This window comes from Neophocaena asiaeorientalis, unplaced genomic scaffold (assembly GCF_003031525.2).
Source record: "Neophocaena asiaeorientalis asiaeorientalis breed wild unplaced genomic scaffold, Neophocaena_asiaeorientalis_V1.1 scaffold576, whole genome shotgun sequence".
Taxonomy (NCBI): domain Eukaryota; kingdom Metazoa; phylum Chordata; class Mammalia; order Artiodactyla; family Phocoenidae; genus Neophocaena; species Neophocaena asiaeorientalis.
In genome coordinates this window covers 403071-416952 of record NW_020173973.1, presented here as the reverse complement: position 1 = coordinate 416952, position 13882 = coordinate 403071, and the positions used below count along the sequence as shown (strand labels likewise).

The following is a 13882-nucleotide window of genomic DNA, read 5'->3' as shown; positions in this document are numbered from 1 at the left end:
GCCCGGGCACGGGCCCGGGAGTGGTGGGCCTTGGGGGAGGGGCTGCGGGCGGGGTGGGGCTCGGGCGCGCACTGGGAAGCGGGGGCGCACGCCCTCCGGAGGCCCCGCCCAGACGCTTCCAGTTCTCGCGAGAGCGGCGCGTGATGACGCGCGGGCTGGCGGAGCGCGTCGAGGGCGCCGGCGCGCGGGTTTGAATCTGGTCCGAGCGCGGGAAACTGCGGGTCCCGGGGACGAGGTGAGCGCCGCGGTGCCGGCCCGCGAAGGGCTGGGGGCAGGGGCCCGGGAAACAGCGGGGTCGGGCAGGTCGGACCCCTAGCACCACAGCCTCCGCATGGGCCGTGATCTGAGCCCGCGGCCCGGCTGGCGGCTCTGAGGTGGCCGAGGAGGTGGGCACCGGGACCGGGAGCGCGCCACACTCCGCGCCTTCCCTCCAGGACTGAATTTAGAGGATATCCAGCCTGGACCCGGGACTGACACTGGACAGGACCCCCAGCCTGGGCTGGGAACTGACCCCGTATGGGACCCCCTGAGACCTGGACCTGGGACTGACCCCCCCGAGCCCTGGACCAAGGGCTGACACCGGACAGGACCCCCAGTCCTGGACCCGCGACTGACCCCACACAGGACCCCCTGAGCCCTGAACCGAGGGCTGACACCGGACAGGACCCCCAGTCCTGGACCCGCGACTGACCCCAGACAGGACCCCCAGCCTGGACCTGGGACTGACCTCAGTTCCCTGGACCTCCGTGCTCTGGGAAACCCGTCCTCAAGTATCTCTCCTACGTCTGAGATGAATGGTTTGCTCCAGGTGACGAGGGTTTTCCATGGTGACAGTGTGACAGGGATCTCTTTTTAATGCTCATCTTAATTCAGTGCCAGACCTCCTGTGCGAAGAGCACAGTGCCATGGGGACGGCAGCTGCGTGCTGGGGTGATCTCTCACCTAGAAGGGAGCTCTGGCTGGAAGGGTGAGGTCTTGTGCACATAGTAGCGCGTCACTTTGAGAGAGAGAGACTGCGCGTAAGTTAAGAAATTAGTAACCCTTGAAGAGCTACAGTCAGAGAGACGGTGGGGAGTGTGACCATAAGTCTGGTAGTCTAGTGGCAGTGGATTACTGTGGTTAAGACCAACATGCGAAGAATTACACTTGGAAGTAGAGCAAACCAGAAAAGTTAGCAGAATCACAAAAAATCAAGGAGGGTCCCCAGTTTAAGGTACATGATTCCATGCAGTTGATCGCACCTTTTTGGAATATTGTTTATTTAAACTCTTGAATTGGCACTGGCCATTATCACTCATCAGGCTTGTTGCTGGTGGCCCTCCTGCCCGCTTAGCCAGTCACAAGTTATGCTCATAGCTCAGGCATCTGAGTTGAGGGGTGAGGTTGCCACACTTCAGTGGTACTTATGTGGAGAAGTTATTTTCTATCCTTGTTGGTTTAATTTAAATGCTAAGATCTTGGGGTTCTGTATTTAAGATGACTCTATCCCCATAATTATTGCCGTTGGTACCAGTAATTTTCCATGTTGCTCTCCTTATGACTGCAGGAGGTTTTCACTTATTTTTAAAGTGAGCGTCCTGTTACATGTATGTTCCATCATTTTGCTATTACTTCATTGGGCTGATGTCTTTCAAACCGGGCACTGCTAGCACTAGGTGGTGTAAATGGAAAATAGGATTTGTTAGAGGAAACACGGGCAGGGAGGGAGGTTGCACACAGTCCCTGAGCTCTCGTCCCGCAGGGGTGGGGAGGAGGGTGCTGTCGTTGGGAGCACCTGGTGCACACGCCCTAACAAGCTCCCAGGTGAGCCCAGGGCCGCACTCTGCGTAACAGTGTGACTGTGACAGGGATTTTCTTGATGGAGGAATGGTGCTTTAGGAAGGAGGGTCTTCAGGATTTAGCAGCTGGCCTTGGTCTGTTCTGAGCTGACTCAGACCTGAAGGAGCATGTTGCGAAGGTGCTGAAAAGGGGGAGGAGGCGAGCCTCCTAGAGCTGTCGGGTTTCTCTTTCCTTGGTTGAGAACTTCGTTAACATTCGAAGGAAACATGATGTTATGTTGATACTATTCTCAGTAAAGAAAACATGGAAGTTATTTTTATTTTAAATTAATTTTTATTGGAGTAGAGTTGATTTGCCATGTTGTGTTAGTTTCTGCTGTACAGCAAAGTGAATCAGTTATACATGTATATATGTCCACTCTTTTTTAGGTTCTTTTCCCGTGTAGGTCATTACAGAGCACTGAGTAGAGTTCCCTGTGCTCTACAGCAGGTCCTTGTTAGTTATCTGTTCTATACATAGTAGTGTGTATATTATCAATCCCAGTCTCCCAGTTTATCCCTCCCTCCCCTTTCTCCCTTGGTAGGGAAGTTATTTTTTAGATATTATAACTTGTTTATGTCAGAATATTGTTAGAAGCTGTCTGTCATAGGTGGTACAGGGATTTTCTTGCAGTTTTGGATACTGACTAATGTACCAAATTACATCTTGTAGGAAAAGGTATATTTGCAAATGCGAGTTTCAATATGACTGTGTTTTTTACTAGGGTTACAGAATAAATGCCACATGAAAAACAGTTTGATCTGCCATGGAAAAACGTGAGACATTTGTACAAGCAGTGTCTAAGGAGCTGGTTGGAGAATTTTTGCAATTCATTCAACTTGATGTAAGTTTTATGTTTAGCTTTATTGTGTTTGTGACTTAATGTAAGACATTTTCCTAAAATCATTATATCACAAATGAAATATAGTTATTTCAGTGAATCCGTAGGGTCTAAGGTTTATTTAAAAAAGTAACACAAAACTATACTCAAATAGACCTGCTGATGGGCAACCACTCCCAAATGGTGTTCCCTCCTTTCTTTTAAGAGGGCCGCTGTAAGGGCGCTAAGCGGTGTAGCGCAGTGTGCTTCTAATTACTTAAGTCTGTACTGACCTCTTGCTGCGTGCGTGGCACAGTGAGGGAGACATCCTTTTTGTCCTCGGTTACCTCCCGGGTTGTGGTGGATTCAGGCGTGAAACTAGAGCAGGGTAAGGGCTAAGCTGGGACAAGGATGGGGAGGGTCAGGGTAGTTTTATCAGGGATCTGAATGGGCTGCGCGGAGACTTGGGGAGAGAATTCTGGACAAAAGGGAAAGACAGAGACCCTTGAGCAGCTCGGGTGAGCAGAGGAGGCTGGTAGGATTAGGATGGAGAAGTGGCCTTGGAGGGCCCTGGGGGGCTGCCCCGCCCCTTGCCTAGTGAGGAGCCCTGCCAGTTCCACCTGCCCCTCCTCTCCAGCGTTCTTAGTCTTCCCGTATTCTTTTTGCATCATTGGAGAGTCAGTTGCAGGCCATGTCTCATTATCCCTCAGTATTTCCCTGGGTTTTCCTAGAACATAGACACTCTCCCATGGAGTCACAGTAAAACCTTCAAAGAGGGAGCTGGACGGTCACCTGCAGGGTGTTTGCGGGTCTTTTTGCCCAGTCCCGTATCACGCTCTGTGCTCCACTGTCTGACTTGCTGGTCTCTTTAATCCAGAGAGTTTCACAGCATCCCTTTTCATGACTGACGGTCTTGAGAAGTGCAGGCAGCAGTTCTGTGGTCTGTCCTTCCTTTACCCTTGTTTGCTGAGGTGGTTAAGTTTGTTTATGCGTTTTGGAGGAACTGCGTACATAAGTGGTGTTACGACCTCCTCACTGGGTAGAAGTAGTTGACAATTCTTGCCTGAATCGATTATTACTATGATAGCTACAAAATTGTGATTTCCCAATCTCATATTGCTTCTGTATTTATTCATTGCTATTATGGCCTCGTTGATTCTTATCTTATTCTTATCTTATTCAAAGGGTTACTATCCCTTACTGTTGCCATTTCGGTGCTCAGATTGTACCAGATTGGATTCAGGGACAAAGTCATGGCCCAGGTTAGGTTGGAGACCAGAAACTCAGCATGCAGTCCTTGGCGTGGATGCGGATGCATTATTATCATTGTTGCTTTTGTTATTACTTTAGCGCTAGCATACTTTTGTAACCTAATTATAGACCTGGAGATGGTAGACATCTGGATGGATTGATTTCAGGGAGGGTTTTTGCTAAGTGGGTGAAGATTACTTTAGCAGGACTGACTGCGGGGAGGAGGAATCTGCTACTTTCTGCCTGATAACCCCTTTGCTTTTCCCTTTTAAGAATGGACTTTGTGAAAACTGCAGCCAAACTCTTGAACTTGTAACTAAGTTAGTGCATAAACTTTTCGTGAAAACTACAGCCAAACTCTTGAACTTGTAACTAAGTTAGTGCATAAACTTTTCGCCAAGGCTAGAACTAATTTTTTGTATTTGGAATGTAACAGTTGCTATTTATTTTGCAGAAAGATGCTTCTGACCCTTTCAACTTAAGTGAATTGCTAGATGAATTGTCAAGGAAACAGAAAGAAGAGCTATGGCAAAGACTCAAGAATTTATTAACAGACGTGTTGGTGGAGAGCCCGGTGGACGGGTGGCAGCCAGTGGAAGCCCCCAGTGAAGGCAGTATGGAAACAGAGCAGGGGTCAAAAATGGTAGCAGTGGTCTTTCAAAAATCAATTTCCTTTTTCTTTGTTAAACAATAATTGTTCTTTGTGTATAATTGAATTTTAAGTTAAGGAAACATTTAAAGGTAGAAGTCAAGAATATCAGAAGTTCAGCTTTAATTCACTTTTTAGAATAAGTGTCAAATGTGGCTTGATTTTCTTTTACATTTAAAAATTAAATTTTAAGTTGATTTTAACTTGTACTCTGATGTTTTTTCATTTATAGAAAAAAAACATAGAAATAATTCATGCAATTACATCTGTGATTCTTGCTTCTGTGTCTGTTATAAATGAAAGTGAGAATTATGAAGCCTTACTGGAGTGTGCTGTGATATTAAATGGTAAGTTGACTCAGCTACAATGTGGTGTGTGTATGAGTGGTGTCTGAGTGACACTTGGTACAAGGAACCCCTCAGCAGCGGAGAAGCAGAACTTTGCAGTCAAGCTCTTGTACTTCAGCTAAAAAAAAATGAGCAAAAGAGCATTCTTTTAGGTGCTATCCTGAGTATTTAGTGTAAGCCACATAGAAATGTTTCACATGGTGAAAATGTGCATTACTGAGCAACTGACTGCTGTTTAGGGGCTTTTAGAGATGTCTTATTTGACCTTCAGGACCAAGGATAAGAGCTGATAAAGGGGAAGCAGTCTGATTATAAATTTCTCAGCTAGTGATTACTGCCGGACATTTCAAGTTAGCCCAGCATTTGTGACATTGCATTTCTTTCTTTAAGTATGTTATGAACACGACCTGAGGAATAATTATTGACTCTTAGGGGAGTTTTACTATACTAATATTTATATCATGGTACTTTTCAAATTTTAACTAAAGTGTAAAACTGTAGTTATTAGTTTAGTGGGAACACTAGTCTGAATTAATGAGAAGATCTGATTTTGTAATATTATATGTGTAAAATTATAGATATAAAAGATGCAAAAATAACTTTTAGTAACGTTCTTTAAGAAAAATATCCCAAGTACCCTCACCTCCACTGTGTGAATCTGATTAGTTCCATGTGACAGATTCTCAGCACCACTTGGTTTATATATCTGTTTAGTCTGCTGCTTTATTAAGAATTCTTTTTTTTTTTATTTTTTAACATCTTTATTGGGGTATAATTGCTTTACAATGGTGTGTTAGTTTCTGCTTTATAACAAAGTGAATCAGCTATACATATTAAGAATTCTTATGTTGAAATGATGTGTCTTATTAAGACGTTACCCTAAGCGGTATGAAAGTAGCCCCCAAATGCTGTGGGTGTTACCACCAGTTTATCCTCAGCCTCCCTACATGCTTTACAGAGTGATGAGTGCTAATATTGTGCATCAATCCCTGGGGCTGCCCTGGCGGCGCAGTGGCTGGGAGTCCGCCTGCCGATGCAGGGGACACGGGTTCGTGTCCCGGTCCGGGAGGATCCCGCGTGCTGCGGAGCGGCTGGGCCCGTGAGCCATGGCCGCTGGGCCTGCGCGTCCGGAACCTGTGCTCCACAGGGGGAGAGGCCGTAGCGGTGAGAGGCCCGTGTCCCGCAAAAAAAAAAAAAAATCCCCACTAATTCAGGAATTTTACATCAGAGTAATGGCATTCGGATGTCTGTGGATTACAGTTATGAGCACATTATCAGTATTTTAAATTAGTTCTTGAGCTCTTCTGTTAATAACAGTACTATAGCTTTTGTATTCGTTATAATAGTTGCTTTTACTGCTTTTCACCAGTGAGCCAGAACTTGAGGCCAACAGACTGAGGGATGGTTGTAGTGTGTTGCTGGTTACTACTGCTGAGCGTTGCCCTGGGCGTCTCTACACTCAGATTTGGAGCCCAGCGTCTGCCTCTTGTAGATTAGGAGTTTGGACAATAGGCCCTCTCTGGGTCTTCCAGTTCTAAAATTCTCGGTGTTGTTGTTTTTTTTTTTTTTTTTTTTTGTGGTACGTGGGCCTCTCACTGCTGTGGCCTCTCCCATGGCGGAGCACAGGCTCCGGACGCGCAGGCTCAGCAGCCATGGCTCACAGGCCCAGCCGCTCCGCGGCATGTGGGATCTTCCCAGACCGGGGCACGAACCCGCGTCCCCTGCATCGGCAGGACGACCCCCAACCACTGCACCACCAGGGAAGCCCTGGGTCTGCTTTTATAACAGTGGAAAACAATTTTATAATTAACACCATTTGTTTCCCATAACTAATGTGTACAAATCTTTGGCAAGTTAAACATAAGCTAATATTTGCTTGGCAAACCTTTTAAGTCATAGTGCTCTACACAGCTGAATATGGCCTAACACTGGTTCACTTTACTCATCGCGCAATGACTGCTCCATTGTAGGTATTTTGTATGCGCTACCTGAGTCTGAACGAGAGCTACAGGGCTCCATCCAGGATCTGTGTGTGATGTGGTGGGAGAGAGGCCTTCCTGCCAAGGAGGACATGGGGAAGACTGCTTTCGTCATGCTGCTGAGGAGAAGTCTCAAGACGAAAACAGTGTGTTTGCTTTCTAAAGTACATGCTGCGTGTTACTTGAAAGTGCAGGTGTTTATACCAGTTAGTAATTGTGTTTGCTTGCGAGAGGCCTGGCCCAGTGGCTTTCAGTTAGGGTTTTGCACTGGAGGATATTCAGAGGTGGGCAGTCGAGGGTGGGCAGAGGCTCCACGTGTGGTCGTACGCAGGCTTTCTCCCCGTCTTCCTCGGTATGTGGCCTTTGAGAGGCTGTCCCCATGGTGGGAATTGCTCAGGGAAGGACAGAAGGGGGTGGGGCGGTCAGGGAGGGCCTGCAGACCCGAGGGGGCGCTGGGCAGGAGGGCAGCCAGGGTGGGGCTGTGAACTGCAGCCCAGGCCTGAGGAAGCTTCGGCGGGGCCAACAAAGGGCATGGTGAGGGTCGAGTGTAACTTGGGCTGTTTCTCATCCTTCAGTCTTTGGTATACAATTCAGAAATCCAGAAAAAGAGCAGTATTTTTCCCTGATCAAACAACGGCAGATACTTATGTTCATCTTAGAAAATTGGGCAAATGAAGAAGAGGGAAAATGAGGAAGAGAAAAATCGTCCATAATCCCACAGCCAAGGTGACCCTTGTGATTCTAGGGATCTTTGGGGATTTCTCTTTGACCGCCCCCCTCACATCTTTACTTACTTGTCACAGGTTCCTACAAAGGTACCTACAAAGTGAAATTTGTAGGTCAGTGGCTTTGAACTTGGAGCTCTTGGTACACATTGCCAACAGCTTTCTGTAAAGCTCGCAGCTGGTCACGTTCTTACCACCCGTGGGAGAGTCCGTCTCACTGTGGTCTCCCAGGAGCAGTCAGTTATATGGCAGAAAAGAACATTTTTGGCTATGTCCTCAGCTAGTGCTCTGACTTTCTCTGCTGGCCATAGGAGTGATTTGAAAAATCCTGGTTTGTGTCAGAACTTAGCCTTAAGCCATCACTGGTTTGCCTTTTTAAAATCCATTTTCACTGCCCTTTTTGTTCAGCTTTTAAATCAAGACTCTATTTAACGTCTTCCTTATGTTCTACACCTGTGCCTTTACCACAGTAGCCGCTAGCCACACAGGGCCATTTACATTTCAAGTTAAGAAAGTTAAAGCTTTGTTTCCTCGGTGGCAGCAGTCCCATGTCAGTTGCTCCATAGCCGGCCGTGGCTGATGCTCCACACTGGTCAGCATAGACTCATCCCCGTCGCACAAAACTGGCGAGCAGCACTGTCTATCGACGTCTCTGCTTGCTTTTGCCTAGGTTTTAAGAAAATGTTCTCTAGAGCTCCATTTGCAAATTTTAAGATGTTTTCTCTTGTCATTATTTCTTTTTTTGATGATATAAAATAGTCTCATAGTTATTTTGAAATGTGACCGTACCCTTTATAAAAGAAAAACTCAGACGTTTTTCTTTTCATGTCCTTCCCAGGGTGCAGACATCTGTCGGCTATGGCGTATCCATCAAGCTTTATATTGCTTTGATTATGATTTGGAGGAAAGTAGAGAAATTAAAGACATGCTGCTTGAGTGCTTCATAAATGTTAATTATATCAGAAAAGAAGAGGTAAATGGTTTTTCTTTTTTGGTGTGTTTGTGAACTGCTCTTTAATGGAAGTTTTTCTTAAGTTCATGTGTTTGCTGTTTGCATCATGCTCAGTGTATTAGTAAAAGAGTCAGCTTGACTATCAGGAGCTGTTGTATTTTTTGCAATTCATTTTTACTGCATGGCAGTGTTAAGCAAACGTTTTCCAAGTCCTTGTGTATTTCATCATTAAATCAGAAGGTAACAGGTGGCTGTGGGAATCCTGGGGGAACCATGATTGCATTTTAAATTAAAAATGAATAAAAATAAGGTTGAGCAAGCACTTCCCCATGGATCTGACCCTCTGCCCTAATTCCAGGTTAATTGGCATATAACTCAAACCCATCATCACACAGTATTCTTGGTTTCTTTTTCCTACCCATCCAATAAATCCAAAGAGAGACTTCTGGCCCAGTGCTACATTGTCCACTGGTGGTGACTCCCACATGTGGCTATTGAGCAGGCTCATGAAATGTGGCCAGTCCAGTTGTGGCCTTGAGTGAAAACTACACACGGATTTGAAACTTAATACGGGAAAAGAATGTTAAGTATCTCACTAACAATTTTTATATATTTATTACATATTTAAATGATATTTTGGATATATTGGACTATATAAATAGGAAGTTAATTTAATCTTTTTTACTTTTATTAATGTGGCTACCAAAGGATTAAAAATTGCAGAGTGGCTTCTCTGGTTCTCTTGGACACGTTGGTCCGTTGTCTTAGGAGTTTTCTGTAGTTGTTGTAGATCGACTGTATCTCCATGCCGGGGATGCAAAGCACATTTTTTTATTATAGAATGTAGCCTTCTTCTGATTACTTGTGGCCTGACAGATCTGATTGGAAGCAAAAGGAGGCAGTTGTCACCCCCCCAAAGGATGTGTGGGGAAGGACCTCCCAGAGGAGGGGGGGGCCCTAAATGAAGAGTTTGCTCAAGGTTTCACCCTCACAGCTGGCCAGGGGAGCGAAGGATTTGACCCCAGTTTGCCCACTCCCCACGCACAGTCTCTGCTGGCGAGGTTAAAGGGCTGTACCAGATGACTGGCCACACTGGCCAAGACCTTCAGCCCTCAGCGTCAGAAAGGCTGTGTTCAGACCCCTGTTGGTCCACTGAGTAGGTGGTGACCTTGATCACACTCCTTTCAATCTGAGTACTTCCTTCTGTAAAATAGGAACAGCAGGTGCCCTCTCCCAGGATTCCCTTGAGCGGCACACGAGGCCATTCATAGAGCTTTTAGTGCCTGCAGGACAGGAAGTGCCTTGATTGTGCTCTTGCTACTCTCCCATCATCGTTGTTGGGAAGACGCTGGATGCATGGCCTCTGCCCTGAGTATCCCAGGGTTGTTGTGAAATTTGGGAGAGTAAAGAAGTTACGAGTGGATTCAGATAAATAAACTTTATTTATATTGACTTATACGTAGCAGTGGATGAAGTGTGCTTGTCTCACACATACATATGTGCAGGTGTAGACATAAATATACACGTGTGTGTCTTAAAAAGCTCTCTCTCTTTTTAAATTGATGTGCTCTTTTGAATTTAAGATATCTAAACTTAGTTTCCTAATCAGTCATTAATTTGGTCATGTCAGTTTCCAGTCATTCTTGGTAAACAATAAATCTCTTCTATACTCTACTGGCAAGTTACTTGCAGTAAATACTTTTTTTAAAAATTTATTTGGCTGCACTGGGTCTTAGTTGCCACAGGTGGGATCTTCATTGCCACATGTGGGATCTAGTTCCCCGACCAGGGATTGAACCTGGGCCCCCTGCATTGGGAGCGCAGAGTCCTAACCACTGGACTGCCAGGGAAGTCCCAGTAAATACTATTTAAAAAACTTACCTGTTGCAAGCATGGTTACCCTGCCTTTTGTATCAAAGTGTGTTGTGCGTCTGTAGGACTCCAGACACTGGTGTGCTGGTAGCAGTGAGAAGGTGATGGTGCCCTTCACAGGCAAACTCTGGGCAGATGTATTTTATTCCCCTTGTAGAGAGTAAATATAATCTTGCTTTTTAGGTTCACATGTGTAATCTAGTAGTATGCATAAAAATTAATATTACATGATATATGTATGACATTTATAACTACATATAATATATGGGGACTATATGTATTTGAAGATTCTACCTTGGCAAATACTCAGCCTCTTAACTTCATAAGCCCTCGGTTTTGTCGTTTGTAAAAGATGAAGTGAAGTGACATTCAGTTCCATTCCCACCCAAGATGCTAGATTTCAAGCGTTCTTTGATTTTAGGTTGTGGAGACATCAGGGCAGAGCCAGAGTGAAGTGCTGATGCATCGTTTAACTTGGCTACTGGGCCGTGGGGTAGCTATCTGGGCCCCCTGTGGTCGGACAGGAGTAGCCCAGAGGTGCCTGCTGCTCCGCCCTCCACGGGGAGCCTCCCAGCTTCTGCTGCTGCCCAGCGCGGTCCCTCCGGGGCTCCCACCACCATCCCCACACAGGGCTGCCACCGGAAGCACTGTGCTCGAGTGCAACTTCGGTGTGTAGATTCTAACTGAGAAGTATGGATGCTTCCTTGTTGCGTGTAGCAAACTTTAGTGTTACTGCACTTTCAACGAATGTTTGTTTTTTGGTTCCTGGGAACTTTTTATTTGGTTGCAATTTTAACATTATATTCTATTTTTTTAATTTATAGGGAAGAAGATTTCTTAGTTCTCTCTTCAACTGGAATATAAATTTCATTAAAATGATCCATGGGACCATTAAAAACCAGTTACAGGGATTACAAAAGTAAGTATTAAGGGTAATTAATGTTTTGTGCTTAGTGTGGTTTTGAAAGTTTCTATGTGACCTGACTTTTTTTTTTTTTTTTTCGGTACGCGGGCCTCGCACTGTTGTGGCCTCTCCCGTTGCGGAGCACAGGCTCCGGACGTGCAGGATCAGAGGCCATGGCTCACGGGCCCAGCCGCTCCGCGGCATGCAGGATCTTCCCGGACCGGGGCACGAACCCATGTCCGCTGCATCAGCAGGTGGACTCTCAACCACTGTGCCACCAGGGAAGCCCGAGTGACCTGACTTTTAAATTATATTAATGCATTAGAAGCTTTAAAAATTATCTCTTAAGCTGTTATTTATTATGTACTGTTGTATCACTGGATATTTTTTTTCCTTGCTATAGGAAACCATTTTTTTCCCGTAGTGACACTGAAATTAAGATTTTACTTTGTGGTAGTTCTTTAAATAGTCAAATTATTTACCAGTTAAATTTCAGCTTCAATCATAGTAAAGCCCATGTCACTAGCACTTCTGATACCTTTGGACGTAATGTGCACTGTGCAATTTCCCGTGGACTGAGCTATGTGGTTGGTGGGAAGAGCCCTTGGGGAAGGGGCTTGGAAGCATGCCCTTGTGCGAGCTCCTAGCCTCTGGGCCCTGAGAGCATTTGGAGCTATCTGCTGGATTCACGGCCAAGTACTTAATCTGCTCCGGGGCTGAAGGAGGCTGCATTATTTATTTATTTATTTATTTACTTATTTATTTATTATTGGCTGCGTTGGGTCTTCATTGCTGCGCACAGGCTTTCTCTAGTTGTGGCGAGCGGGGGCTACTCCTCATTGTGGTGCACGGGCTTCTTATTGTGGTAGCTTCTCTTGTTGCGCAGTACGGGCTCTAGGCACGTGGACTTCAGTAGTTGCGGCACACAGTGTCAGTAGTTGTGGCTCTCAGGCTCTAGAGCGCAGGCTCAGTAGTTGTGGTGCACGAGCTTATTTGCTCCACGGCATGTGAGATCTTCCCGGACCAGGGCTCAAACCCATGTCCCCTGCACTGGCAGGCAGATTCTTAACCACTGTACCACCAGGGAAGCCCGAGGCTGCATTTTAAAACCGAATCCTTGTGTTTGCTTTGGCAGCACATATACTAAAATTGGAATGATACAGAGTAGATTAGCATGGCCCCTGTGCAAGGATGACACCCAAATTCGTGAAGTGTTCCATATTTTTTACAGATTGCCTACAAACACATGAAAGGATGCTCAACATCACTAATCATTAGAGAAATGCAAATCAAAACTACAATGAGGTTATCACCTCACACCAGTCAGAATGGCCATCATCAAAAAATCTACAAACAATAAATGCTGGAGAGGGTGTGGAGAAAAGGGAACCCTCTTGCACTGTTAGTGGGAATGTAAATTGATACAGCCACTATGGAGAACAGTATGGAGATTCCTTAAAAAACTAAAAATAGAACTACCATACGACCCAGCAATCCCACTACTGGACATATACCCTGAGAAAACCATAATTCAAAAAGAGGCATGTACCACAATGTTCATTGCAGCACTATTTACAATAGCCAGGACATGGAAGCAACCTAAGTGGCCATCGGCAGATGAATGGATAAAGAAGATGTGGCACATATATACAATGGAATATTAGCCATAAAAAGAAACGAAATTGAGTTATTTGTAATGAGGTGGATGGACCTAGAGACTGTCATACAGAATGACGTAAGTCAGAAAGAGGAAAACAAATACCGTATGCTAGCACATATATATGGAATCTGAAAAAAAAAAAAAAACACAAAAAACTGAATCCTCAAACTCTTGAGGTGGGCCTGGTTCCATCAGGCAGCTGTGTAGGTATTGAGCTGGGATGTGATTCTGGATCTCTGATTGTTTACTAGAATGCTTTCTCCTGTTCCCTCATTTGCAGAATGTTTAGGTTGAACCAGCAGATTTTCCTAATTATGGATCTAAGTCAACCCTGGTATTTTAGGGCTCCCTGTACCTGAGCGAACTAGTCCGGAAAGTCCAAAATGACTTCCAGTCAAAAAGTGTACTTATATTAAAAGGTTTTTTACTTAAGGATTTGGTTCTGGGCTACGTGTCATAGTTTTATAGGAAATAATAAAGTTCTGGGGAAGCCGGACTGAGAAGGAAGAAATGGTTTGATATTTCAGTCCTCCTTCTCTGGACTTTTGTTTTCTACTTTCTACTGCAGGTGGATAACATATCTCTGTTTTGCAAAGCACTAGTCCAAAACAGTTTCTTCTTCCCTAGGAGAGGAGAGTTCCTGAAATGATACACATTAAAAATATAATTCTTCTGACTTGCATTAAAATTTTTTGATTTTTTTCTTCTAGATCTTTGATGGTACACATTGCAGAAGTTTATTTCAGAGCTTGGAAAAAGGCTTCAGGGAAAATATTAGAGGTATTTCCTTTTCGTTTTATGAAATGTTAACGTTTTTATTGTGTTCTGGTTACTAAATAAGTAGCTACAGTAGGGCCATTTGAAACCTGTGCTGATGCTTGTCTGTCACACTAAAGCCCATGGTG

At 45.0% G+C, this 13882-nt stretch overlaps 1 protein-coding gene and 1 non-coding gene across 4 annotated transcripts in view; both read left to right on the top strand.

Moving 5' to 3' along the window:
* The first annotated feature begins 139 nt into the window (after positions 1 to 139).
* NCAPG2 (non-SMC condensin II complex subunit G2) overlaps positions 140 to 13882 on the top strand; it is a 60675-nt gene continuing 46932 nt past the window's right edge. The window contains exons 1-8 of one of the 3 annotated variants that reach the window (XM_024753184.1): positions 140 to 235; positions 2543 to 2662; positions 4344 to 4532; positions 4771 to 4885; positions 6856 to 7010; positions 8428 to 8562; positions 11238 to 11332; positions 13688 to 13757. In XM_024753184.1, coding sequence (XP_024608952.1) covers positions 2585 to 2662; positions 4344 to 4532; positions 4771 to 4885; positions 6856 to 7010; positions 8428 to 8562; positions 11238 to 11332; positions 13688 to 13757 — 837 coding nt within the window. In that variant the 5' untranslated portion in view covers positions 140 to 235; positions 2543 to 2584. Of the gene's footprint in view, positions 236 to 2542; positions 2663 to 4343; positions 4533 to 4770; positions 4886 to 6855; positions 7011 to 7466; positions 7591 to 8427; positions 8563 to 11237; positions 11333 to 13687; positions 13758 to 13882 lie in introns of those variants that run through there. The other 2 variants (XM_024753185.1, XM_024753186.1) reach the window with 2 other exon arrangements.
* Positions 12437 to 12543, top strand: LOC112404984 (U6 spliceosomal RNA). The gene has a single exon (XR_003004251.1). It is a non-coding gene; the product is annotated as a U6 spliceosomal RNA (small nuclear RNA).